Source organism: Chaetodon trifascialis, chromosome 4 (genome assembly GCF_039877785.1).
Source record: "Chaetodon trifascialis isolate fChaTrf1 chromosome 4, fChaTrf1.hap1, whole genome shotgun sequence".
Lineage (NCBI taxonomy): Eukaryota > Metazoa > Chordata > Actinopteri > Chaetodontiformes > Chaetodontidae > Chaetodon > Chaetodon trifascialis.
The window spans coordinates 10,596,030-10,621,895 of NC_092059.1; the positions used below are offsets into that span (position 1 = coordinate 10,596,030).

The 25,866-nt window shown below is 45.0% G+C and overlaps 1 protein-coding gene across 2 annotated transcripts in view; it reads left to right on the top strand.

Moving 5' to 3' along the window:
- The first annotated feature begins 3,720 nt into the window (after positions 1–3,720).
- tle2a (TLE family member 2, transcriptional corepressor a) overlaps positions 3,721–25,866 on the top strand; it is a 42,572-nt gene continuing 20,426 nt past the window's right edge. Inside the window, exons 1-2 of one of the 2 annotated variants that reach the window (XM_070960553.1) lie at positions 3,721–4,263; positions 14,616–14,779. In XM_070960553.1, coding sequence (XP_070816654.1) covers positions 4,240–4,263; positions 14,616–14,779 — 188 coding nt within the window. In that variant the 5' untranslated portion in view covers positions 3,721–4,239. The remainder of the gene's footprint in view (positions 4,264–14,615; positions 14,780–25,866) is intronic. The other variant, XM_070960555.1, reaches the window with a different exon arrangement.

A 25,866-nucleotide genomic window follows, 5' to 3' on the forward strand; every position in this document is an offset into this window, starting at 1 on the left:
GTGTGGGTGGGGGAGGGCAGAACCATGACAACACTGTGGCCTTGTCTTGCTGTCACTCAAGCCCACGCTGGGCAGGAGCCATTCTCGACCCCATCCCTAAGGCACTGGGGAAAATGCAGAGAGGCGGTGGTGCCGGGAAGGGTGGGGAGCAAACAGGGACACCACAAAACCAAGTTTATGACCCGAACTAAAGCACCTTCCTCCGATATCATCCCTTTTCTCATGGGAGGCCATTTTTTAAAGAGGGGCCCTATATCCCTTTGAGCTGAGCAAAGTTGAACTAAAGGAAGAATCCCCTCTTTAACTCCCCTCTGTGGCTCATCGATTCGTATTCCAGGACTTATTTTGTCATGAAATGCTATTTTTAAGTAAGCTGATTTGACTGCTTGGAGATCAGTCAGTGATTTTATCTATGTATTTCCCAAAAATGTTCCACATTTTCTTGAAAATTGCTACTACTACGACAACGCGGTGACAGTGATAGAGAATGAAATGTAATGGTGGAATGTGGGCTTTTCCACGTAAAGAGAAAACATACTTGCAGCCCTCAAAATGCAGCTTGTCTTGTAGCTCCAGTGCATTCTGGTCTGCTGAGGCTTCACTGCGAGTGGAGAAAATGGTTTCCCTGCTGCGTCTGATGGTCTACCAGTATGACAGGTGGAAAATTGTAGGTCTGGAAACAAGGTCTTTGATCCTGAAGGACTGTGTCCAAAACCTGATGTTTACCATTAATGTGCTTCATGCATTTTTCAGAACTCAGTCATTCAAGTGGCTGTAGTGGAAATATACTGAAGTGAGGGCGTCTAGATTTGGGCTTTCATCACTAGACAACAAATACTCATGAAAGGGCAAATAAATGCACGGCGCATCAGCAGCACTGCCCATTCTGCTGTCGTTTAAGTGGATTTCTCTTTCAGAGCTTCATTTTTAGAGAGTTTCTGCACCGCATACTTTTGTGTTTTGATGGGATTTTAGCATAGAATCCCACAAGCGCCAGACAAATGAAGCTTATTGATCCAAACGCTGTCATCGTGCTGCCTTCCGAAGAACAAAAGACATGATAGTTCATCTTCTCGACCGGCTGTCTGTCCACTAGACCTTGTCCGGCGTTGCTGGGGCGTCATTTAGCGCTTATATCGTGGTCACAGTTTGACAGTGAGATTGCTGTCGGCGAGAGGAATGAAGTAGCTTGTGAAGTTTCGTGGGAAGCGAACTTGTTTTCATCACCTCATTGGAAAGCCACTCCCTCCTGATGTTTTGCTTCTGGGTGATAATTTGCCCACGGTATGGGTAACCGGTGGTTTGACATTGCTGTTTTTTCTGAAGTTGTGGTTATAAAGAGATGCTTCTGCTGCTGCTACTGATGCTCCCTCAGGCACTTTCTTCTCTTTTGCCCTCTGAGACAGGTGTGTATAGGTGAGCGTGTGTTTAGTTGCACCTCAGCGGACATGCGCTTGACACAATTGCCTCTTTACAGCCTCACACGGCTGGGCTAAAACCAAAAGCTGCAGCATTACGACCATTGTGTCCCGTCCCATTGTGGGGCCACTTTGATGTCCCGTTGCTCTGAGCCTCTGTGGAGGAGAGAAGGGCACTGTGGACTTGGTGTATTTAATCACTGGAGCTCAGCCAACACACACACACACACACACACACACACACACACACACACACACACACACACACACACACACACACACACACACACACACACGCCTAGAACACTCCTTCATCTGACCTGCCAATAGCAATAATATGTGTCCTTCACTTATCATTTTCTATCATCTATATTATTATGCCTCCCCCCAGCACAACACAACGCAGCCTCATACATCCTGTGCACCCCCACCCTCACCCCCAACCCCGCCGCCCAGCCCAGCCCAGCCCAGCCCAGCGAGCACTCCCGCCCCCAGCACACGCACACACATACACACACACCAACATGAAACATCTCCCTGTGCAGCAGCAGACTGCAAAGCACTGCATTCCTCATGACTTTTTTTTTCTAATAAATGTGATCCCAGAATCCGGGAGGGAGACCAGTGCTGTGCATTAAAATTCATGGGAAAAAATGGCAATAAAATCTTTCTTTCTCTCTCTCCTCCTCTCTTTCTCTCCTTCCCTCTCCACTCTCCCCACTTGCTCCCCTCACCCTTCTCTCTTTTTCATTCCCTCACTTGTCTGCTCAACACACACACACACACACACACACACAGACACAGACACACACACACACACACACACACACACACACACACACACACACACACACACACACACATGCACAAGGCACACACACGCACAGATACACACACACTTTTTTTCATCACCCGTGTGCACTCTCCCTCTCGTTCAATCTCTAACCCTCCTACTGGCTCGTCTTTCTCAGCATCCCCCCTGCTGTCCTTCATCCTTTATTCTCTTCCTCCTCCTTCCCTCCCTCCCTCCCTCCCTCCCCCTCTGCCTTTCCTCTCTCTGCCTCTTTCTCACACACACACACACACACACACACACATATATATACTCTCACAAACACACACACCCATCTATATTTTCCAACTCCACCTCTGGCAGGTTGTGATTTCCACTGTCAGAAATTGCTTTTTCAATATCTCTCTCTCTAATTATGAGCCCCGCCAAAGGGGTCGTGCCACCAGAATACCAATTTTTCCACCATTTCTCCCTTCGTCTCCAGAATAATTCCCCTTTTTCCAGGTAACAACAATGTGCGCATTCAATAAATAGCCACGCAAGCGTTGCAGCATTATCACTATTGTATTTCTGTGGATTCTGGTTCCTTATTGGGCTCTTATTTAGATCTTTTCAGTCTCTTCATGCTCGGTCAGTTCCCTGCGGTCATGATTAATTTTTGACATCTAGAAATGAGCAGGATGGTGCACAAGTTAGAGCAAAGTCTATTTGTTTCCACATCAACAAGGACGAAATGGAGGGAATGTAAGATTTTTCAATGCATTGACGGTTTGTGGGGAGAAAAAGGAAAACCACTGAATCTTGATACAGCCACCACACAACTCCTCAATCACTCCCTGTACCCAGGAAGGGGTTAACCTCACAGAGCAATTGTAGCCCTGCGTGATTGACGTGCGGAGCATTGTGCTACCTGCACCCTCCAATCAGCAAACGGTCAGCGCCCCCCACGTGGTGTTCTCAACCCTCATTGGCTCATTTCACCAGTGTTTACTGTGCCGAGGCCGAGCCCCACGTGGAGATTTCATTCAATCACTGAGCACTTCCTCTGAACCCCTTCTTTCTAAAGAATTTTTTTTGCACTTTTCATAAAATTAAAATTTCCCAATTGTGTGGATATACTTTCAATTACATGGCTACATGAGGATGAAGCTAATTACGATGCAACAATAACACGAGAAAAAAAAAAAAAAAAACCCTGCAAAGGTTTCTTTACAAATACCACCAGGCTATTTGAAGAACAGCATTGTGTGGTACGCTCGATGCTGTGATTTGCCCAGCACTTATAACTTTAAAGGGAAGATTGCATTGATTTTTTTTTTTCTTATATAAAAAAAAGAACATTAGCAAACCATCATTAGGTTAATTCTGCTAAAACAAACTGCTGAGGACGGTGGTGGTGGTGGTGGAGGGGGGCAGTAATCCGTGTCTTTAGGTCTCCCCCCTCCTTAAAGAAAGCTACTCATATGTTATGTCCCATTGAGGATCAGGGAAGGGGGGAGCGAGAGAAGTGAGGGACTGGGAGTGTTGTGTGAAAAGAGTGCAGGCCGACGAGCGAGACAAAAGAGGCTGCGGCTGCATTGAATGTGCCGGTGGTGTGTCCGTCTCCGAAGCCACAAGCGAAACCCACATTTCCCCCCTCTGGCCTGTACGCTGCAGACGGCGACGAGATACCGGAGAGGGAAAACAATTGCCATATCGTCATTGCCGGGAGCGCGAAGTTGAGGACTTGGAAGAAAGCTTCCCTCGGACCGGGTGTTTCTCCTCTCCGCTCCCCGTCCTCACTACACGTCGAGCGCGGTGCGGTTTGGGGTTGGAGATATAACCCAGAACAAAGGAGTCTTGAAGCGAGGAATGAGCGAGCCGAGACTAGCTTTGCCATTACCTCTGAAACCGGGCCAAATGCCTCTCTGAGACCGACAATAGCGCATCGGCTGCTCGTATTTCTCGACGAAGCTTTCCGCCCGAAAAGGGAGAAAGAAGGAGGAAAAAACACACACACACACGGAGACACACAAGTCGGCGGCTACAATGTTTCCTCAAAACCGACCACCGGTAAGTAGGCTACGTTAATATGAGACCGTTCACACGCGATTAAGGAGGTTATTGTCTTATAACCGGAACCTCCATTGAATATAACGTGTCTGTAACAAACGCCAGGTTGATTTTCAACCGTATTGAGCCCCAATAAGAAAGTGCAAGCCGAAATTGTTTGTCTTTGTCATCCTTCCTGTGTATTTCCGGGGACTCCTTTTGTGGGAAAATGCTTCTCTTTCTGCTCTTACGCACAACATAACGCGTCGTTAGTCTTTGTATTAGCGCCGTGTGTAATCTTTGTCTTGTGAAGGTCAGGCAGATTTCAGTCAGCGGGGGTTTAGCGAGGCGAAGCCCACCTTACACAGCGTCCAACTTTGCCAAGTGTCTTTGTGTGTGGATCTCATGTCCTTGGTGGCCACCACCACAAACATGGAGCCTCCTTGCGTTTCCACACTATTGTGGAGTTGACCCAGATGATGAAGTGTGTGTTTGTTTGTCCCTTCCTCAGGCTGTGGGGGTGGGGGGCTTTGAGAACACAAAACTTCACTCACTGGGCCACCCTTCCCAAGTGCCACTCATTTCCCAAAAGAAATAGCAATCAGCTTTTTATTTCAGTCATATCAAGAGTGATTCATGCTCCTGACCCCCCAGCCCCCCACCCGTAATGGCCGCTAATGTGGCTGTAAAAATGAAGAAGAAATTGGCATGCTGTCTGTGTTTTGAGACAGATCTGTGCGAGGTTAGGAGCGATATTCATGCTGCATGGCTTTAATTTGTTTTAGTGGAGTTAGGTGGAGAGCTTTTCAGCTGACTGAAATGCATAAACACTGGTCCTCCAGCTGTGTGAAGTATCAATTAAGACCTGCTCATTTGCCTAACCCTCATCTACATCCCTCAGCCATGCCACCCTCACCCCGCCCCTGACGGAGTTTTGACATTCATGTCCCATGCATTGAAACCAGATTAAGCCCACTGTGACATATAGCTTCATGTGAATGTGTGTGTGTGTGTGTGTGTGTGTGTGTGTGTGCTGCTTGAATTAATTCATAGTACAAATTCCCAGATACAGGTGGAGACCCCCCAAAAGATGCATTGTTTAAAATTTTATTAAGTGTGTTTGCTTAAACTGCACAATCATGATGCGTTGTTTTTATTTCAGCCTGTACTTCCTCTGAGTGATAAGGGGATCTTGTGAGTCCCCACTGGCCAAACATGCAGCACATACACAAACAACACACACACACACCAGCAGCTGTGTATGTAGTACGGCTGACTGCAGGAAGGCAGGGCAGGAGGCAGACTGTGGGTCTGTGGTTTGCACTGTAAACCCAATCCCTCTCATCCAGCCTCTGCTCGCTGTGTTCCTGTGAGAGCTCCAAACCACATCTTAATGTATGGGCAGGCGTCCCAGGGTGAGCGGAGCAGACTGCGGCGGGTCTGGGTGGAATGTTTAGGCCAGCGGTCCCATTTCATTTCAACCCTCCGCGCATCTCGGCAGCACCACGCGAAACAGCCGTCCTCAGAAAGTCTCCGGCCATCGGCAGCTCTTGTTTGCACCTTGGAGTGAAGGGCCACTCAACCCGGCAAACTGTTTAATCTCTGAAATGCTAGGCGGGCAGTAACCTGTCATCACGGGCTACTGGTCTGCTGTGAAGGATGTGACCCATATATTACATAAACACATGACCCATATTAACAAAAATACAGTGGTTATTTACCGAGTGATAATTAAGAATTAGGCGCATTTTCAGATGCTGCACAAGAGAGTTTGCGGCTTCTAGCATGTAATGTAACCTGCATGTTTATGGCTTCTTACAGCGGATCCTCTTTCACTGTTGTTCATGGAAAAATTTGAACTTTGTTGTCGTTTTTTTTCTGGGCTAGACTGGTTTTTACTGTGTCGAACACACACACAAGACATGCTTTCTATGTGTAAAGTACCTCAGACAAACAGGTTAATATTTCCGAATCTATTTTTAATCACTCATCTTGCGCATGCAGTCTTTTGTCCCGACTAAATGCAACATACCTGGGATGATGTAATGACACTGTCCACATGACTTAAACACTTATTGAAAATGCTTCAGGTCCTCGTATCTGCTCAGACGGTTTTGGGATTTTTGCCAAATGAAGTGGACTAGCTGAGAAGTGCACAGGACGTTGCAGGCATGGCTGGCTGTCGTAAATCCTTAACGTTCATTCAAATGTGCCACAGTGACAGGGGCAGAAGTGGATGAAGAAGAAAGCCGAGTACCAAAGCGTATTCAAATAAGAAACTAACAGTTTTTTATGGGTCTGCACACACATGCCCCACTTGAAATCACACAAAGCTCAAACATAAACTGAATACATTTACAAAGACAAAATGGTGGCATTAGCAGGTTTGCTCTACCTCACCCGTACCGAAAAGGTGTCTGTCTGTTTGCTTTGTGGGGGAAAGTAAATCTTTCTGTTGCCAAAGCAGGCCTGATCTGTGGGAGATGATTAAATTATCAGTGAGCGATCAAAGACATCCAAACCTCTCAAAGGTCAAAATAAGATTGGTCAAAATATTACCAGCAGCCTTCCAGCAACCATTTTATTCTGAACAATGCCCCGGGCTGGGGGAGGGGTTTGTTAAGAGGCTACTATTGTGAGTGAACTGTGGTCCAGTTTTTGTCGCTTAAGCCATCGTTCATACCTACTTTCATGATGTTATATAGGGCAAACAGTGATCAGACAGGTTTCTAACATGCCATCGTGCTCGTCATATCGTCTTAACCACTCATTTGGTTGCTACCCACACTGTACATTGTAAATATTCATTAAATTTTTCAGAGCTGCTTCCTGGTTCAGCTTGGTTTTAGCTGCTGCTAAACAATACGGCATGCATGCGCTGTAGTTGTTCGCACACACAGTTTGGGTGTGTTCGCCTCAATCATTTCTTCCGAATGCGTCGGATTAGATAACACAGTTCATCTGAATTGCCTGACTCTTGCTCTTGCCCCTCCCAGTAGGCTATCTTGAAAAGCTCTTTTTATCTCACACAGTCCCCATGGACTTAAATAAACTGTACAAACGGAGCCAATTCCAAAGCTGGAATTTTTTTCTTGTCAGTGTGTTTATCAAATGAACCTGTTGGCACACTAAGACTTCGGTGCTGCAGACCTTTTCTTCTTTATATAATGGGTTAGCATCACCTGAGGTGTTTAATTAGTCAATTATGTAATGCAAAACCAAACCTAGCATCGCTGCCAATTTAGAAATTGTAATTGGTTGATTGTCCAACAAACGGCTGATGTTTGCTGTTAGGATGCTATTGTTCATGCCTGTAACTGATATTCAAGTAGAATCAATACCACCATATAGACCTTGGTGCACCATCACTGTGCTCATCATTGCAATGCTACAACAATAGCCATTAGCCTCTGCTAACAATGGATAGTCTTTTGTCAGCAATATCAGCTCCCTCGTTTTGGAATAGCGCCCAATTTGAAACTTGTCTGATCATAGCCGAAATCTTCATCAATGTGCCCTCTTGTCATCCACACCCCTTCAGGGAGCTGGTCTTTCTAAACCAATATCTAGTCAGTGAAGATTGATATGGTCAGGCAAGAGACATGGGCAGTTGTGGGGAGAGCACTTTGGGTGGCTGAGATGAGGCTTTCTCCTTTCCGTCCTTAAAGCTAGCATAAAGCAAGCCTCCACTTCCTCAGTCCTAGCATGCTTTTAGCTCTTTATCAGCACTGTTGTCCAGTGGTGAGAGTGTGGCTATCGATCGGGAGCTCGCCTGCTTTGCTCAGCCACCGATTAGATGGGGAGAGAGAGACGGAGAGAGAGAAGGCAGAAGAAAATGAAGGGAAAGAGGCTGAAGGGAACTCAGGTTTACACAAGCTGTTGTGGAGGTGCGTCTCGGTGGAAGGAACAAACGAGCGGAGGGGGTTACCTAATAAAAGAAGGCACCTCCAGCAATTAAGCCAGCTGACAGGCAAACTGTGGCGCTTCGCTAATGTGGGCTGACAGCAGGGAAATTTGAATAACGAGGCTTGCGGGAGGAAGGAGAGGGGAATAAGGAGGTGTGTGGGGGAGTGGGGGGATTGAGAGAGAAAGATGTGGCGCTAATGAAACAGGTGCCTGGCAGCCCCTCCCTTCTAAGTACAGGAGTCATTGAGAGATTATCAGCACGTTCCTCCAGCGCAGAGCCAAGCAGATAGCCACTTGATGAAAGGTATGGGGGGGGGATAGAGGTGTGAGCCATCAACCTGTGTCTTTTCTTCCCCACTGCAAGCTGCTTTAACCATGCAAATCACTGCTGAATGTTGACAGCCATGTTGGAATAATTTGATATAAGAAGCTTTAACTTGAAAGGCTTTGCAGAAAGGACAGTGTATTGACATGTTTCACGGCCCTCAGAGACGGGGAGGCGTGTGTTTTAGGCATGTGTGGGAGGATTCACAGAGGTACATGCTCAGGAATGCTATTCTGGGTTAGACCGACTGTCACTGCATCCTTGGTGGTAGTCAGATGAGAGAGGGAAAGAGAGCGAGCTTGGTGGGTGTTTACTCTGATGATCGACTCTGGGTAAGCAGTGTAATTAGTGGCCTGAGTAATGGGCTGAGCTATATGAGGGGAGGCAGCAGCACAGCATCTTCCCAGCTAAAGGAGACGGAGAGGGAGTCAGCGATGATTAAACAAATAAAAAAAACTGATGTAGGGTGGCACGATGTTGCAGTGGTGAGCACGGTCGCCTCACAGCAAGAAGGTTCTGGGTTTGAGTCCGCTGGCCAGCTTTCTGAGGTCTGCATGAGGTCTGCATGTTCTCTCCTCTGCTGCGGTTTCCTCCGGGTGCGCTGGCTCCCACCTTTAATTGGTGATTCTTGATTGCCTGTAGGTGTGAATGTGTCAGCCCTGTGAAGAACTGGCAACTGTAGCCCGCTTCTTGGTCAATGTCAACCGGGATTGGCTCCAGCCTCAAACTACCCTCCAAAGCTTATAGATGATGGATGGAAAATCTAGTCTAAACATTTAGCAGGGGTTTCTTTTAAGCCATGTTAAGAATGTCAGTGAGTCAGCTGATGCCCTGCGTTGGTCCAGACCGAAATACTTCTACTATTGGCTGGATTAAGATGAAACGATATACCGACCTTCACGGTTCCCAGATGATGAATCCTAATGGGTTCTGCTGGAGGAATCCCCTGATTTCCTGTAGCACCACCATGAGGTTGTGTTTTTGACTGAAATGTCTTGACAACTGCTGAATGGATTGCCATCAAACTTGGTACATTCATGTTCCCCTCTGGATAAATTAGAATTTTTGTGACACCCCATCTCCTGATTTTTCATCTAGCACCATCATTAAGTCAGAATTTATTCAATTATGACCAAATACCCGCAAAACTAACGACTAATGCTGATTAGCCAATATTAGTATGCTAACACACTAAACTACGAGGGTTAACATTGTAAACATTGTACCTGCTTAGCATTGGCACGTCATTGTGAGCATATTGGCATGCTGACGTTAGCACTTAGCTCAAAGCATGACTGCAGACTTTTTTTGTAAACAGGCACAATTTTAGTTTTTTGCAGAAGTTATGGCATAAGCTAGATTCTCTGATCAAAGCTGAGCAGTCATTTTGCAGGAATTGTAATGAGGGAAGCAATATAGCAGAAAATAAACAAGCACTTCGCAACTGCTCATTACAAAGTAGTGGGAGCTTTGTGCTTAAAAGAACGTGGAAGAATCCTGTCTTTTTTTTCCTCTGATGTCACATGTGAAAAATGCACTTTCAATGGTGGAAATTACAAAAGAAGGACAGAGAATGTGAGCGAGCATCCAGGAGAAATCTGTTTCTCCCCTCATCCCCTGCAGCCGTGCAAAGAAGACACAGAGGAGTGGTCCTATAAGTGAACATAATATTCCTATGGTCACGCAACCACATCACAACGCTGATGGCCCCATTTCAGCACCATTAGCAAATTATGTATCAGTGTGGGTCAGTGTGGCGAGTGAGGATTGGGACACATCTTGTGGATTCCAATTAATATTGACGTAGGAGTTACAGTCATGCGCAAATACAATAAAATGCATATGTGCTTGTAAATACTTATTGGAAAACTGCGTTGTGCACACAGCCACTTAGTGTTTGTAGTGGGCATGTGTGGGTGTGGAGTCTTGTCTGTGTGTGCATGTGTGATTCAAGGGTGGGGGGTTAAGGCAAGGATGTGAGGTCATAGTGGTTTGTTGCTTGCGGTGTAATTAGAGGTAACTCAAATGAAAACAGGAATGATTTCATTCAGGGAATGCCACGCTGTTAATGGTCCCTTCACGACGGAGCTTAATGTGTGTGCGGATACCATTTTTCTGCGTCATTGTGTTCACATGCACGCGTTTGTTTGTATAATCGTCTTTGCATTCACAGGTTTTTCTGCATGCGACCTTGCATGTGTGTGCTGAGCGCATAACCTGATCTGTCATGTTGCAGGCCTGCTAGCACAGTGCACAGTCAGGTTGAGCTGTTTCTCACAGGTTAGCATCTTTTAAAACAGCCTTATTGGATTGTTTTCTATCCCATCTCACCAATGGGAGGTCTGATTTAAATCATTTCTATTCCCATAGATGACTCGTTCACACTCTCTCATCCCCTCATCATCAGGTCCTCATTTAATCATTGCAATTGACTTAGGCCTTCAAGGGCTGAGAGAGAGATTAGCATGAACGTGTGTGTGCACGCCTATACATCTGATGTGACAGGGCTGTGTCTGGCTTTTCCTTACTGAGCTTGTGCAATGGGTGGCCTTAAACCCCTAACTTAGCCCATAGCTTTCTCAGCGGGCTTTCTGGAACGGAACAGATCACGGCGGCGCTGGTAACGACACTGGGCTGCTCGGGGGCTATAAACACCTCCCTACTGATTTATCTAAGCAGATGCGTTATCAGATGATCTCTATGCAAACCTGAGAACAGTGCATGCCGTCCAACCTCGTGCAATCCTTCCTAAGTATTATAGAACCCAACTTTACGACCACGCGAGCCGCAGAAAGATCTAGCCTGTAATTGTGTAACAGCGACTTTCAGTCTATGTAAGCTTTGTTCAAGGGCAGACGGCATGTCTCTCGTTTGCCTTCAAGCCAGGACACGGCCGAGAGGGAGGGAATAACTGAGTGTAGGATTATCAGGTGAGGCTTCCATCCTAGAGCCATTCCCAGAGGTCACCAGGTCAGCACGATGACCTGACCTCTCACTCAAAAGCCCGCTCAGCTGTTTACCAGATCATAAGTCGGGACAGACCAATAGCAGTGTTTCAGAGGAGATGCAAGGAGCAGGAAAGAGGTTATGAATGCTGGGATAGGATCTACGCTTTGCTCGTGAGATGACATGAGTCCAGTCGAGTCTAGTCTGGTGTGAATCATCATAACAACAAACCTAACCAGCAGACATGAGTTGTGCATAAGGTCCTGAGTGGCTGAGCCAGCAGAGAGGCAGTGGTTTCCTCTACCAAAAAAAAAAAAAAGAGAAAATCTCTTGAGAACATCAGAAAATAGACCAACTCTCTCCCTCATCCATGCCTCCATTTCTGAGGAAGATGCTCCCTCTCCTCTCAGATGTCCTCTGGAGACGTGGCCGTGTTAAAAAAGCAAAGCATGAGAAATGTTGAAAAGAAGAAGGAGGGGAGAGTGAGTGATAAAAGGAGAGAGAAGAAGGATAGGTTGCCTCTTTCTCCCTCCTTCCATCCTATAAAATGGCCTTGGTGCTCTTTTTTTTTCCCCCGTGAAGAGTAATTGCTCTGTGTGTGTGTGTGTTATGTGAAAGAGGAGGGTGTGTGTGTGTGTGTGTGTGTGTGTGTGTGTGTGTGTGTGTGTGTGTGTGTGTGTGTGTGTGTGTGTGTGTGTGTGTGTGTGTGTGTGTGTGTGTGTGTGTGTGTGTGTGTGTGTTTAATCATGGGTTTTTGTGTGAAAAAAGAGCGTATGTGTGAGCAAGACTGACAAAATGTGTGTGTGTCTTTGTGAGCAAGTGTGTGTAATGGTGGGTTTTTGTGTAAAGGAAAAAGGGTGTGTGTGCGTGTGTGTGTGTGTGTGCGGCTGTCTGCTCTAGGAGGGGGATCTGGCCGACAGATTGAGAGCAGCTTGTTAGAAAGAGGAACAATGAGGCCACAGCCCCTCTCCTATCTTCTTTTTTTCTTCTTTTCTTTTCCTTTCCCGTCGTCTCTCTTTCCCTTTTCACTCTTATTTCCATCTCTCTAAATAAATTCTTCTCTTCCTCTCTGTATCTTTGACTTTCACACTTGCTAGCCTCACCCACACTATCCGCCCAGTTTTACTTTCCATCCATCTCATGTTTTACTTCAGCTTCTCTCTCTCTCCTCTTTCCTCTGTATTTGCTTTCCTCTCTCATGATAATGTTTCACCTGCTGAAACACCTCCCATGTTTTCTTTTCTCTCGCTCTCTCTCCCTGACTGTAAATTTAACACTGTCACTTATCCACACACATCCTTACACGGTCTGCAGGTGCCGGCACACTCTGATCTTGTCATGCCAACATGCAAATGTCCTCAACATCTTTCATACGCCTCCCTCCGGCAGTCTTGTTGGCTTTGGGGTTGAGTGGTGTTGTGATTAACTTGTTCATTAAACATCATTAACAAACATCGTGGACGTGTCAAGACGTGAGTCATGTGTTGTTGTTGTTGTTGTTGTTCAGGGCTACCCACATGATTGCCTGCTGTCTTTGAACTCTGCTTGTTGGCTGATTTGTTGAACTAGAAAAGAGGGCATTGTTTTTGGGTTTCCCATGGAAGTGTCAGGTCAAATGTAAGCTTTTATACTCTGCATCCTTTTAAGCACGGTGTCCTTATGTATGTATAATTGCCCAACATGAATTCACAGAATCATGCTATAGATTGGGTTGAGCCAGGTAGCATTAATGCTGATAGAACTCCTGAACATTATCACATTTAAAAGTAAAATTATTACTTATTGCTGTCCAGTCTTGTTAGTTTAATTCATCACTTACAAACATGCTCTGTTCGGCAAATGCTGTAATGAACATACCTGCGAGGAGGGATGTCTAAAAATCACAGAGCTATATTTTGTGACGTATAATTATTCCAAGTTGCATAAGGAAGCGGAGTGCTTTGTAATAAGTCCCCAGGGAGTCCATCGAAGGCAAGCGAAGCTACATGACTACCAGTTAAGGATGCATGTTAGAGCCGAACGAGTTGGCAAGTTGTATCTGCAATCTGTTGGAGTTTAAGAAAAGCATGGCTGGGTTGTAACAGTGTCCACTGCATGTGAAGGCCTTACACAAATCTGAAGAAATGTGTCTGCAAATGTTGCAAATCCGTAAAAACTTTAGCTTGGATCTGTATCATGAAAACCAGAAATCCATTAACATCACAGGCTTACTCTTAGAATGCTTGTTTAGAAAATTTTAGGTAATCTCTCTCTGCTATTTGCAGTTGCTATCAGATCATGAAATCTTACTTGGTATAGAATCCAGATTGTAAGAATCCTCCCATAATCTTCCCCCTTTCTTTACGCCTTCCATCATAGGCTGAAAAAAGAGCAAAACCTCTTGAGCGACTCACTGACAAGACTTTGGCCTCTCATGAACGAACAGTCGTATTAAAACCAGTCGGTGCATTCCTGCAAGAAAATGTCAGTATGTTATTATCACTTAACCTCACCATCATACTTGACCATCGAGAATCGCTTGTGTACTGGCTGTCCCGGGCCCCCGTTGGCCTCTGCACTGTGTTATTTTGACAGAGAGCCAAAAAGACTGACAGACGGACGGCCCCCACCAGCCACTAGTCCAGCTCTCAGCCCCCTTTTGTCTGCCTGTCCTGCAGCATTACCCCTATAGTTGTAGTCTCCTAATTGCTCTGAACCCTGCAGAGACGGCAGACTAAGGACAGTGTTGGGAGGGGTCTTCAGCTATGATGGCCCCCCCCTCCACTTTTCTTCCTCCCACTGCTTTTTCTTTTATTTCTTTCGTCTACTCAGACTTGCAATTAAGCAAAGTGTGCTCATTTGGCTAAGAAGCTCTTGTACTGTACCTCTCAGCCATCCCATCCAAAGTGCTGTGACACACTCACATCTGGCTCTGCTGGCAATGACAGTGCCTCTGCATAGACAGGCCCTCACAATAGTTACGTTCAAGCATGCTGGCGTGCGTGTGCAGATACGGTTGTTTTGTAATGTTCTTTGTCGATGCAGCTCCTTCATTTGAAGAAACTCTTCTGTAACCTCACTACAGAAAATCACCATCAGCCCTGAGATTTTAAAGCAATTTTGAAATCAGATTGCAAGAATTATTGCATCTGTCATGTGCTTATAAATGTCTTTTCGCAGTCAAATCCCTAAGTTGGGCTTCCTCCTCTCTTCTCAGGCACCTTTGCAGCCACCCCCGGGGTCCTCCGCCTCGGTGGTGGCAGCTGCAGCAGCGGCAGCAGCAGCAGCATCGGGGACGCCCCAGTCACTGAAACTCACCTACCCAGAAACTTTGGACCGCATCAAGGAGGAGTTTCAGTTCCTCCAGACCCAGTACCACAGGTGGGTGTTTGGGAGTTTTTACTGTGGTTATATTTTGTTATTATTATTATTATTATTATAATTATTTTATTATTTTTACAGTTTGCGTGCTGGTGTTTCCCCTCATGTTTCCATCTGTGTTACTGGAAATTCAGATCAAAAACAGCTCTGTGTTTAAAGAAATGCCCGCAGCTGTGTTTTGTTGCTTCAGGTACAGGTGGAGACTGGTTTGAGTAATAGATCCCTGAGTCTGAAGGCTTATCAGATGCCACAACACTGCCCGGTGGTTTATGATACTTTGAAACAGGATTTTACTACTGATAACTGCAGTTATCACCGCGACAATCGTTTCATGCTCTGCGTGAACAACTAAGCGGTAAAGAGTGGACATAACCCGTTCACATTACAAAGTAATCTACCACGAATGTGAACGTGCATATTTTGGATTGACCAGTGCGCTGTGTTGCCAGATGGCTTTACATTGAGTTGTGGCTGGGTTCAACACGTTGTTCTTCTTGCCCTCTCCGCTTACACATGCACACACATAGACACGCACACTCAGTCTCTGAAGTAATGCAAGGCTGTGTGATGCTACCCTTCTTGGTGCAGTTTGCTGGACAGACAGGAGTATATATGCTGGCTACTCTTTCTGTGTTACTGTATGGTGTGCTTGATGTGCAGGAATGTGCCCAGAATGCCTTTTGAATGTGGGATTTGGTCTGGCCGTGGAGCCCCAGCTCTGTCCTTCTCCCCTCCTCCCGCCTCTGTTCTCGTGGCACACCCTCACAGGGTGCCCACCCCCTCACTCTTCTCTCATCCTGCTTTGATTTAGCTGGCCAGAATCTCCCCTCCCTCCCTCCCTCTCTGTCCCACTTCAAAATTCTTTCGTGCGGCCCTTGTCCACAGCCCCTCTAACCCCTGTGGCTGTTGCTGCCTCCCTGTACACAAGTGTGTGTGTGTGTGCATGTGCATGCATGCATTACCTCTGTCTGTTCTGCTCACCACAAGCTCAACAGTCCACCACAGAGTCGAGTATGACTGATATTTTTTCCCCCCACCTGCATTCCACAACGATTCTCTGTGATTAGCTAGCAATCGCTGCTTGATTAGGATTAAATCATTTTCATGGTCGGAGCCAATCAGAGGCAGAGTAGAGGCAGGTCTTCACTGGATATGGGTGGGAAAAAGAAATGACGTGGACTGAACCCACACATGCAGGCACTTTTGTACAAAAAGGACTGAAAGACTGGACCTGAAATCTCCTGTTTTCTTTTATCATGTTGATTCACTTATGATTGTTCTGTTTAAATACAGTATGACCAGTTAAAGAGCACTGGGATGCTGGCTGATTGGTTGATGAAACTTCTGGTTGCATGCCACTGGTTGCTACAGCTATGCAGGCTAACACTGAATTTATTGAAAATTTCAATAAGAATTAATTTAGGATAATGAGAGAGTCATGGTTTGATACCTTTTTTATTGTCCTCTCCTAAAAGATGATGTGCACTGCTGCCTAGTCCTTCTTTTATTCTGCATCTATATGAAATTATTTGACCTCAATAGTCTGAGAAAGACCATCTGAGGTTGAACTGTTTCAATGTCCACGTGTAATAAAAGAACTGGGAATCTGTTTCTGCTACAGGTCAATTGATTCATCACTTTGGCTGATTATTCGGTGATTAATTGGTATTGGTTGATCTTGGCCCTGATAGTAGCTGTGCAGCCTCACCAGTCAGACGGGAACGATCATCACAGACCAGAGCTGAGAGGACAGAGTTGTGTTAAATCAAGCAAAAAGGAGCTTGAACAGTAGGCACAGCCCCAGAGAGAGCAGGTCCTTTCTGCTGTGTGAGTCCAAAAACTACATCCACACTGATATGTTTTCATTTTAACTTTTGATACGTTACACCTAGCAGTCAAAAAATTCAACCACATCAGCCTGTTTGTATCTACGAGCTTTGACTACCAGCGGTTAATTCAACATGGATAACAACTTACGGCCGTTGCTGACCTTGCTGTCTAGGCTAGCAGCTGCAAATTCTGCATTTTATCATGCTACCACTGCCCGCATGCACAGTGTATGTGAAGGGTCATGTGAGATGTGTTTTCAGCCATGTTGGTCTGGATGGAAATTATTTCTGGTGCTAAAATGCATGATGTAGATTGAAAACTTATTAGTTTGGACTTTGCTCAAATGCATTGTCCTGGACTGCAACAGTATGTGCCAGGCTTTGACCTGGTCTTGTCTTCTCTGTTTTATGAATCAAGGGAGTATTATGGCGCATTTCCATTACACAGTTCCAGCTCTACTCGACTCGGTTCTACTCTACTTGGTTTGGTTGAGTTTCCATTACAATTGAGTACTTCATAGTACCTCCTCAACGTAGGCGGGGTCGCCAACTGCCATGACGTCAATTTGTACGCGACGCAAACAGAGCCGACAAACAATGGAGGACATCGAGGCGATGTTGTATTTGCTGCTCGGTTTGTGGCTTTTTGTCGACGGACCACGGTGATATTTTACGAGCAGCCATTTCCATCGAGTGAGAATAAAGAATAAAGTCAGCGGTTGCTGTTGCCTGGCGTTACAATGGAGGGGGCGGGATTGTTTTTCCGGTGTTGGACGTCACAGACCAGTGACGACACTCTCCGGCCAATCAGTGGCCGACAGGCTGTTGACGTCACACATATAATATCGCTTCTACTCGCTTGGAACCTCGCCAGAGCAGGTACTAAAAATAGTATCAGGTACCAGGTACTATCCCTAATGGAAACACAAAACAACCGGGTAGAGTAGAGTGGAGTCGAGCCGCGCTATTGGAAATTAGAGTATTTATAAAACACAAAATTACTCCAGCTTAAAGCCTCTTGTTCTAATTTTCATTAGATTTTTTTCAGCCCTGTCAAATACCAATTATAAAATACTCCAAAGTCATTTGAATACTTATTACAGATACAGTTTCTGATCAAGGCTTTGCATGGAGGCTCCATACAGGAAGTCATGGTAATGTCAAGTTGACTTTGAGAGAAAACACTAGCTTAAACAAAACATGATCTAATATATATTTATTTAGGTTTTTGTTAGTTAGACTTAGATGTTCACTTCCAGCATCTAATAAAGACAAAGATTGATTTCTGACAGTGTCAAGTTTTTCTCTGGGCTGATATCAGACGATTAATCAGTTATTGGTCTTTTCCTGCTCTAAACTATCATTACTATACCAGCCTTTAAAACTCTGCTGTCTGTTGTCCTCTAGTTTCTGCAGAATATTTCTCTCCAGCGCCTACAAAAAACAGAAAGATTCTAGATGTGCGTGTGTTTCCTGTTGATTATTGTCCAGACCTACCACATGAACCACAGCCAGATTAGGTCCCACAACACTAGAGGCTGTGATAGCGGCCACCTCTCCACCATGACATCCTTTTTAATATCTGTTTGGTCATCTTGATGCATCTGGATCGAATTCTGTCTCAGTGTGGGAGAATGTCTTGTGTACTCTGCGAATCTGAGGACAACCCAAGGTTATCACCAGGTGATCACTTTTGAAAAAGCCCCCTAAAAAAAGTGTTTGCAGAGCTCCTGTGCAGCCACCCTTTGAGCAGCACTGACCTCGACAAATCAAGCCATTCAAAGAACATGAGTCACCCCTGGATCTGTTGGTTGCGACGGTGTGATCAGCTCCGCTGGCAGCCGTTCAACGTTACACCTCGTGTTACAAAACACTTGGAGAGTCGCCCTCTTGCCAAGCGCTGGTACTGAGAACAAGCAAGCAGGGATAAACAATAAATGAATGACGAGATTAAGAGCACGATTGGGAGCAAGAGTGAGCTTGCAATTTCCATCTGCATCTTCCAGTTTCGATAACCACGACGCGCTCTGTTTTAGCAGGCGTGGTGCACGTTTCCAGGAAAGATTTGTTTAAATACTTCCAGCACAACAGATTAACACGCTGCATATGGCTGCGACCGAAAACTGATTCTGTAACCATAGCTCATAACAATAGCCGCAGCCGTGGAACAGATTGTGTTATCAGGCATATTTTCACTTATCTGTTGGATGTATGCATAAGCTGGCAGGTAGCTATGAACTTGTTAACTGGTGTCTTTGTTTGCTGATAATTGACATACAAAGGCAGTAAGCTTTTTAGTAAACGTTTAAGAGATGCAAAAAGAAAACCGCTGCCTTTTGATTTTCAGCAAACAAGTTTTGAGCATCCAGCACTGAAATGTATTTAAATATTTTCCATTTCTAAAGTTACAATGGACAATTTTACCTCAAGAGAGCTTTCTAATGCAGTTAAGTCATTTAAGGTTTCCACATTTCCAGTGAAACACATTTAACGGCATTAAGCTTCAGTTTTATTGCGCAACTTTGCATGCGTTGGCCACGCACTCAGTTGCCACTTTATTAGGTACGCCTAGCTAAAAGTGATTCCTGCTTATACAGCAGTGCTGCAGTAAATTTTACCTTCATGGAGGTTTTTAAAGAGGCTGCAGTTGGTGGTGGTATTTTGTCCACCCCATTTCAATAAAGGCAGGCTACTATAAGCAAAGTGTTCCTAATAAAGTGGCAGCTGAGTTTATATGCTAATGTAAGACAAATGTTTGCGTTGATATATTGCCCAGTCCTCTGCTGATTTCGAAATGAATTTCAACTGCTTGCCATGATAATGAAAATGATTATATTACTTAACTCAGCTTTTACACAGGCGTTTTGTGTTTGTGTGTGGCAGTCACCAAGGAGCCCAGTCATGCATGCCAGCTTCTCTGGGGTCACATGCTACTTTCAGGTCATAAAACCACCATTATGTAGTAAAGACAGGAGTTATCCTTAAGCATCACAAACAGCGCAATAAGCTCGTTTTTATATGACTTAGAAGCTGTTGGATGTCAGTTTGCTTTCCAAATGTCGCTTATAAAAGTCGTCTTGGTAGCAGTTTTGGACAGGTCCAAACAGACAGTGGCCGGTAGCGTTAACGGTGGCCTTGTTTAGTCCAGCAGACAGACTGCAGCACAGATCCACATTTGATTGCAGGCACCTTCATGTAATCAGACCCACTTGTGCTCTATTCACAGGGAAAACACGACCTGTACGCCCGCAGAGCCAGACACAAAACACACTGACCCATTCAGAGAGACTCCCAATCTGATGCATGTGCTTAACACACTCTTACACACAAATAGATGTTGTCCAGAAATAGCAGGGCTTAGCTGTGTATTTTGTCTGCAGAGAAGGTGGCTGGATTCTGATAGATGTTGGATTAGACGGCAGGAAAGAGACGGAGGGAAGGGATTAGAGCTGATGAGCTGCAACTGTGTGTGTGTGTGTGTGTAGGCGGGAGAATAGATGGATGGGTGGGTGGCAGGGTGTGTTTCTAAATGTGTGTGTCACTTGTTGGTTTTGGTGGCATGTGTGTGGTTGGTATGAAGGGATGAGAAGGATTACTAAGGAAGCTAAAGAAAGGGAAGGGTTAATTAATTAAAGGGCCATTGGTTGGTCAGCTGCTCTGATTTTTGGTGTGTGCGCGTCTGTGTGTGTTTTATCTAAACAGGCTGTAATCAGCAGGCTGAAGGGAGATGGGAGGAGCTGCTGACACAGGGCTCTCATTACTGTAATTCTCTTTCTATAAACACACACAGCCATATATCAGTCATAATGCAGTGTGTGTGTGTGTGTGTGTGTGTGTGTGTGTGTGTGTGTGCGTGCGTGTGTGTGGTGTGTGTGGTGGGGGTGGGGGGTCTGCAGAGTACGATGGGCTCTCCACTCTCACAGCTAACGTGCTGCCACTCACCACGTACGAGCCCTTCCACTCATCTCTGCCTAAATACAACACAGCAGCACTAACTACTGCCACACACACAGCGAGCGAGTGTGTGTCATCATTAAAATATCTGGCAGTCACCACATCCGAAGTTGGAGAGGCTGATGATATTGAGGTGATACTAACCAGATGTACCTCTTTCAGACAGCGCACATATTTGACCTCACTGATATTAAACTGCTGCTGCAGGTTAATGTCTGGTCGCCATCGTTCGCAGAAGTGTTGAAATTAGCTGATCGTTTGTCGTTTATCAGTCAGAAGAGCCGAACGTTAGCTGGTCATGGCGATGAGCTGCTGGCTGGACAAAACCTTCACTTGAGGTTTGAGAAGTCCAAACAGACACTTTTCATTTCAGAACATATCCGGGGCGAAATGGCCACAAAATTTTTTATCAGTGAATCACTAACGAACATGAGCATTAGTAGAGCTTATAAGAGGAGTTGATTCATCCATTAGTCAATCGACAGATAATTAACTAGCAATTATTTTGCTAATCTGTTTTTTTCCAGTTTCTCAAGCAAAAATGGGACACATTTAGGGGGTCCGCCCTCTCGCATGTAATCATTTGCGCTGCGTCACCACTTTTCTTTCTGTCTTACTGTCACCGACTGTTTTAGCATCTACATTAAATACCATTTCCATTCCTAACAGAGACGCCTGCTCACCCGAGCTGAGTCATGTCTGAGCCGCGCTGAATAAAGGTCTGCGGGAGGTTATGAAGCTGAGTGCATGTATCCAAAAGGCTGTGTGTGTGCACGCACACACAGATGGAGTACGATAAAGTAGTCAGGAATCCCCCGTCTTTGAGTGCCTGTCTGCCACTCACCCAATGATGAAATTGTGTTTGCTTTAAGGAGGTGCGAGGCGTCGTTCTTGGCGTACAGTAATGTGTGCGTTTCATTTTGGGGTTGCCTTGTGTGTTACAACCTCTCCCTGTTTTAATTCTGTGTGTGTGTGTAACGTTTATGGAGGAGCAGCCCTTCCACTGAGTCTGGCAGCAGACAGCGGCACCGTTGGCCTCCTATTGTGCGACGAGATCGCAGCTCTGTTTTGTGTGAGCGCGCGCGTGTGTAGGTGTGTGTATTTGCTCTTGTACACACCCCTGAGAGATGATGAAAGAGCACACAGGCGAGTTGGGTGGGTCCCTTATGTGCATGTTTGTGTGTATGTGTGTGTGTGTTTGAAGAGAGAGAGGGAGCTAGACTGTGAGAGAGGCTGAAGGTTTTTCCAGTGGAGCAGAGAGGAAAGGTTGATCAATAGTTAATGTGATGTAAAGTGAACAGTCACATACCTGCAGGCTGCCAGGCTAAATGGTCCTGACACTGTAGAGGCACGACACTGGTGCAGTCACTACATGGTTCCTGTGTGTGTGTGTGTGTGTGTGTGTGTGTGTGTGTGTGCATGTGCGCTTTACTGGCTGGTAGCTCTGTATTTGTATTGCACTTGTGTCACTTATGATGCTTGTTTGCCAAGACAGCGATGGGCTCCAGACTGCAGAACCACTGATGGTGGAACCAGACTTGGTATTAGCATGCCAGGATTAATAAGCATCAGTCGGTTCAGTGCTGAGTGACCTGGAAATGTTTTGACAATAAAAATCTTTTCAGATAATAATGTTCATCAGGATGTATGTTTTTGTTTTGTTTTTTCAGTTAAAAGGTAGAACTGAAACATTTAGTCTTGATTAATTAGTCAACTGACAGAAAATTAACCTTCAATGTTGGCAGTCATGTAGGTTTTTCATCAAGCAGAGATACAAACACTTCTCTGGTTGCAGCTTCTCAATTTGGTACTTTTTGTGTCTTTGGGCTCTGGGAACTTTTGATCGGCATTTCATTATCGATAGATTAATCAAGAGAATAAAAGGCAGATTAAATGATAATGAACATCATTTTCAGCCTTGGTACCAATCAGTCCTGGTTTTCATACCTTACTTTCAGAAAAACTAATAAAAACAAAATGTTTTAAGGACAGAACAGACATTGTTTCAATAAAATGGCCGTTGACAAAATTGTGATTCGATATAAGAAAATAAACGATAAAGAACTGATCAAGAGGACTGAGAATCTGACCCAGCATTAAATGTCAGTTTTCAGTACACACACTCTCTGGTCACTGTTCAAAAAGCTTAGTTTTAGAGCTGCAAACAAGTGTTATTTTTCTCATCAAATTTTCTGCAGTCGTCTGTAAATGTCGGAAGATTGTGAAAAAAGTCCACCGCAATTCCTCAAAATCCAAAACACCAAAATCAAAGTGATTCAGTGCGTCATCATGGATGAAAGCTGAAAGTTGCAACAGGAAATATTTGGTATTTTAGTTTGAAAAATTATGCAAAAAAGTGATCATCAAAATTGTTGCCACTTTAATTTTCTGCCATCTTGGAATCCATCGGCTGTCATCGGGGGAAAAGTGAATGTTTGGGGGCTTCTGATGTCATCAGCAGACATCCAACTAAACTTTCAAACTCAACAAGTCAACATTTCGGCTGATCTCTACTGATACCTGCACATGAATGCAGATACAATAAAAGCTAAACACAGGCTGCGTCAGTCATGCAACCAAAGCCGTCTCAAATGTGATTGGTCAGTACTGCTCGGACTACAAGCGGGAACCAGAATGCTTCCAATGCCAAAATCTGGTCACTTGCCAACAAATTGTGCAGTTGTTCACCAACCTGTTTATCTCCAGATGTGCCACATAGATATCAAACGTCATATCTGTCAGTAAAATGTTCATTTCATAGGACGGCAGTGTTTAAGAGACCAGTCGTATGCCATAGCATTACACGTTATGTTATTAAAGCCTCACACGCAGTTCAGATTTTCTTTGACCACGCACACACACACACACACACACACACACACACACACACACACACCTTTTTTGGGGTTATTTCTTGCTTGTCGAAGAAGCTTTTTACTTTGCACCAAATTGCATCTGATTATTTCTCATCATTGTGATCATTATTGTTTTATCAGCCTGCAGCAGCTCATTTAATGCTCTGTTTCTGCAGCCCTGCTCGCACTGACGCCTCTCTGCGCAAAGAAAATCGATGCTCTCCGGAATTTTATCTCTGTGAAATATCACAGTTAAAAATATTCTCAAACAATCAGAAGCAGCGGACGAGCGTTTTAGAGAGAAGAAAAAAAACCAAACTGAAAATGCCTTTGTTCCCTTTTAGTAAAATAATCAATGAGGGCACAGTGAAAGTAAAAGTATTGTGAAGAAAAACAAACAGTGGAAGGAGTTGACATTTTTACAATACCCAGTAGCCTGTTTCAAACATGGAGACTAAAAAGGCAGTCGGCACATTTCTACAAAGTGCAGGGTCTTAATTAGATGCTTCACTCTCTGTAGACTCTCGTTAGTGTGTGTGTGTGTGTGTGTGTGTGTGTGTGTGTGTGTGTGTGTGTGTGTGTGTGTGTGTGTGTGTGTTCATGCCTGTGTTTATTTAGCAGGCTTGTGTGGATGCGTGGGTGTACGTACCGTATAAATACTCACATGTGCGTTTGCTTCGGTGTGCCTATATGCATGCACGCGGCGCATGCAGTAAGTATGTTGGTTTAGCGTGTACAAACACACACACACCTAAACGCTTCCAGGCTCCAAGTGGTATGTTGGTGTGTTCCTGTGTGTGTTCAGTAGCGGTGCAGCACTGACAGAGCTGTCTGAAGGCTGGCAGGCTGCAGATTTGTAGCGCATTCGGCTGATCATCTTATCTCCTGTCACCGCCAGTGAAAGATTGGAGGAACCGAGCCCACCGTGGCACGCACACACACAGACACACACACGCACACACAGTCATATCTGCTTTTTCTTGCCGGTTCTTTCTCTCTTGCTCGCTCACTCGGTCTTGTTTTTTCTTCCTCTGTGTTGCTGTCTTTCTCTCCATCCTCCAAACCTTCTCTCCCTCCCTCTCTCTCAGTAAATGGTGCTGAGCCAAACACTAATTATTACAGGCAATCATTTCAACATGAAATACCCACTTCCTGCTCACCGCCCCCCCCCCCCCCATTTTCTTCCCTCCTCCAACTCTTTTATGCTCCTACAGTCACATAATGGCACACACACACACACACACACACACACACACACACACACACACACACACACACACACACACACACACACACACACGTAATTTCATTCCTAGAAGTCCATTTTGTGGGGAATGGTTATTTCTTTCTGAGTGCGACCTTGGGGTCTTTCCTGTAAGCACAGGAAGTGTCTCTGTGTGTGTGTGTGTGTGCGCGCACGTGTGTGTGTGTGTGTGTGTATATGTTTTCTATGCAACCTTGTAATGCTGCTGTGCAATTTCTCGATGCGCTGTGCCAAACGCAGAACTGATTTTATGGTTATAGAGACATTGATTTCTTTTTTCCCTGGCTCTCTGTAGTGGCATTTAATAGAATGGCTGACTGCTGCTCATTTGCTAAAACAAAATCTGATGAGCCAGTGTGGTTTTGTGAATGTGGCATTCGACTCACAAACGGTCATTTTCAAGCCCCTTGAACTGCACAAATAACCCCACCTGCTGCAACTCTCCAGAGAATTCTCCAAAGTTGGTGTTGAAATCATTCATGAAGCTGAAATGATGAATTAGTTGATGAGTTGATCTACAGAAAATTCACCACATTGTCTCGTAATAATAGTTTCTGGCTGTTATTAGAAAGGTGAGAGCAGAGAGAAATGAGGTGAGAGAGATGGATTACAACGTGCAATAAAGGTCTCCAACCAGACTTGAACCAACAAGGAACAATTTCAACGATCAATTAATTATTTAAGCTTTGGAAGAACTGGATTTTGGGGTTTTTGAACTGTTGGCTGGATAGAAAAAGAAAGTTGGAGCATCACTATGGGCTCTAGAAAATTTGTGCATTTTTATAGACTAAAGGATTGAGTCATGAATCAAAAACCACAATCGACTGATTGCTGTTTTTGCTGATTGCGAATAGAAATAATCTTAAATTACAGTCCTAATCACAGCAACACATTTTAAACACAGAAATTCCACAACAATCACTCTTATTATCTCTGTGCCGATCAATAACGTTTCTGTGTGTGTGTGTGTGTGTGTGTGTGTGTGTGTGTGTGTGTGTGTGTGTGTGTGTGTGTGTGTGTGTGTGTGTGTGTGTGTAGTCATTGCTTCTCCAAGCTCACACCAACTTTACGTTGTGGTGAACACACAGACAGCCGTGCACACACACACACACACACAGTCGCATTAGTTCACAGCCCAGCTGTGAGTGACTTCTGCTGAGAGGCAATTCCACTGTAATAAAATCT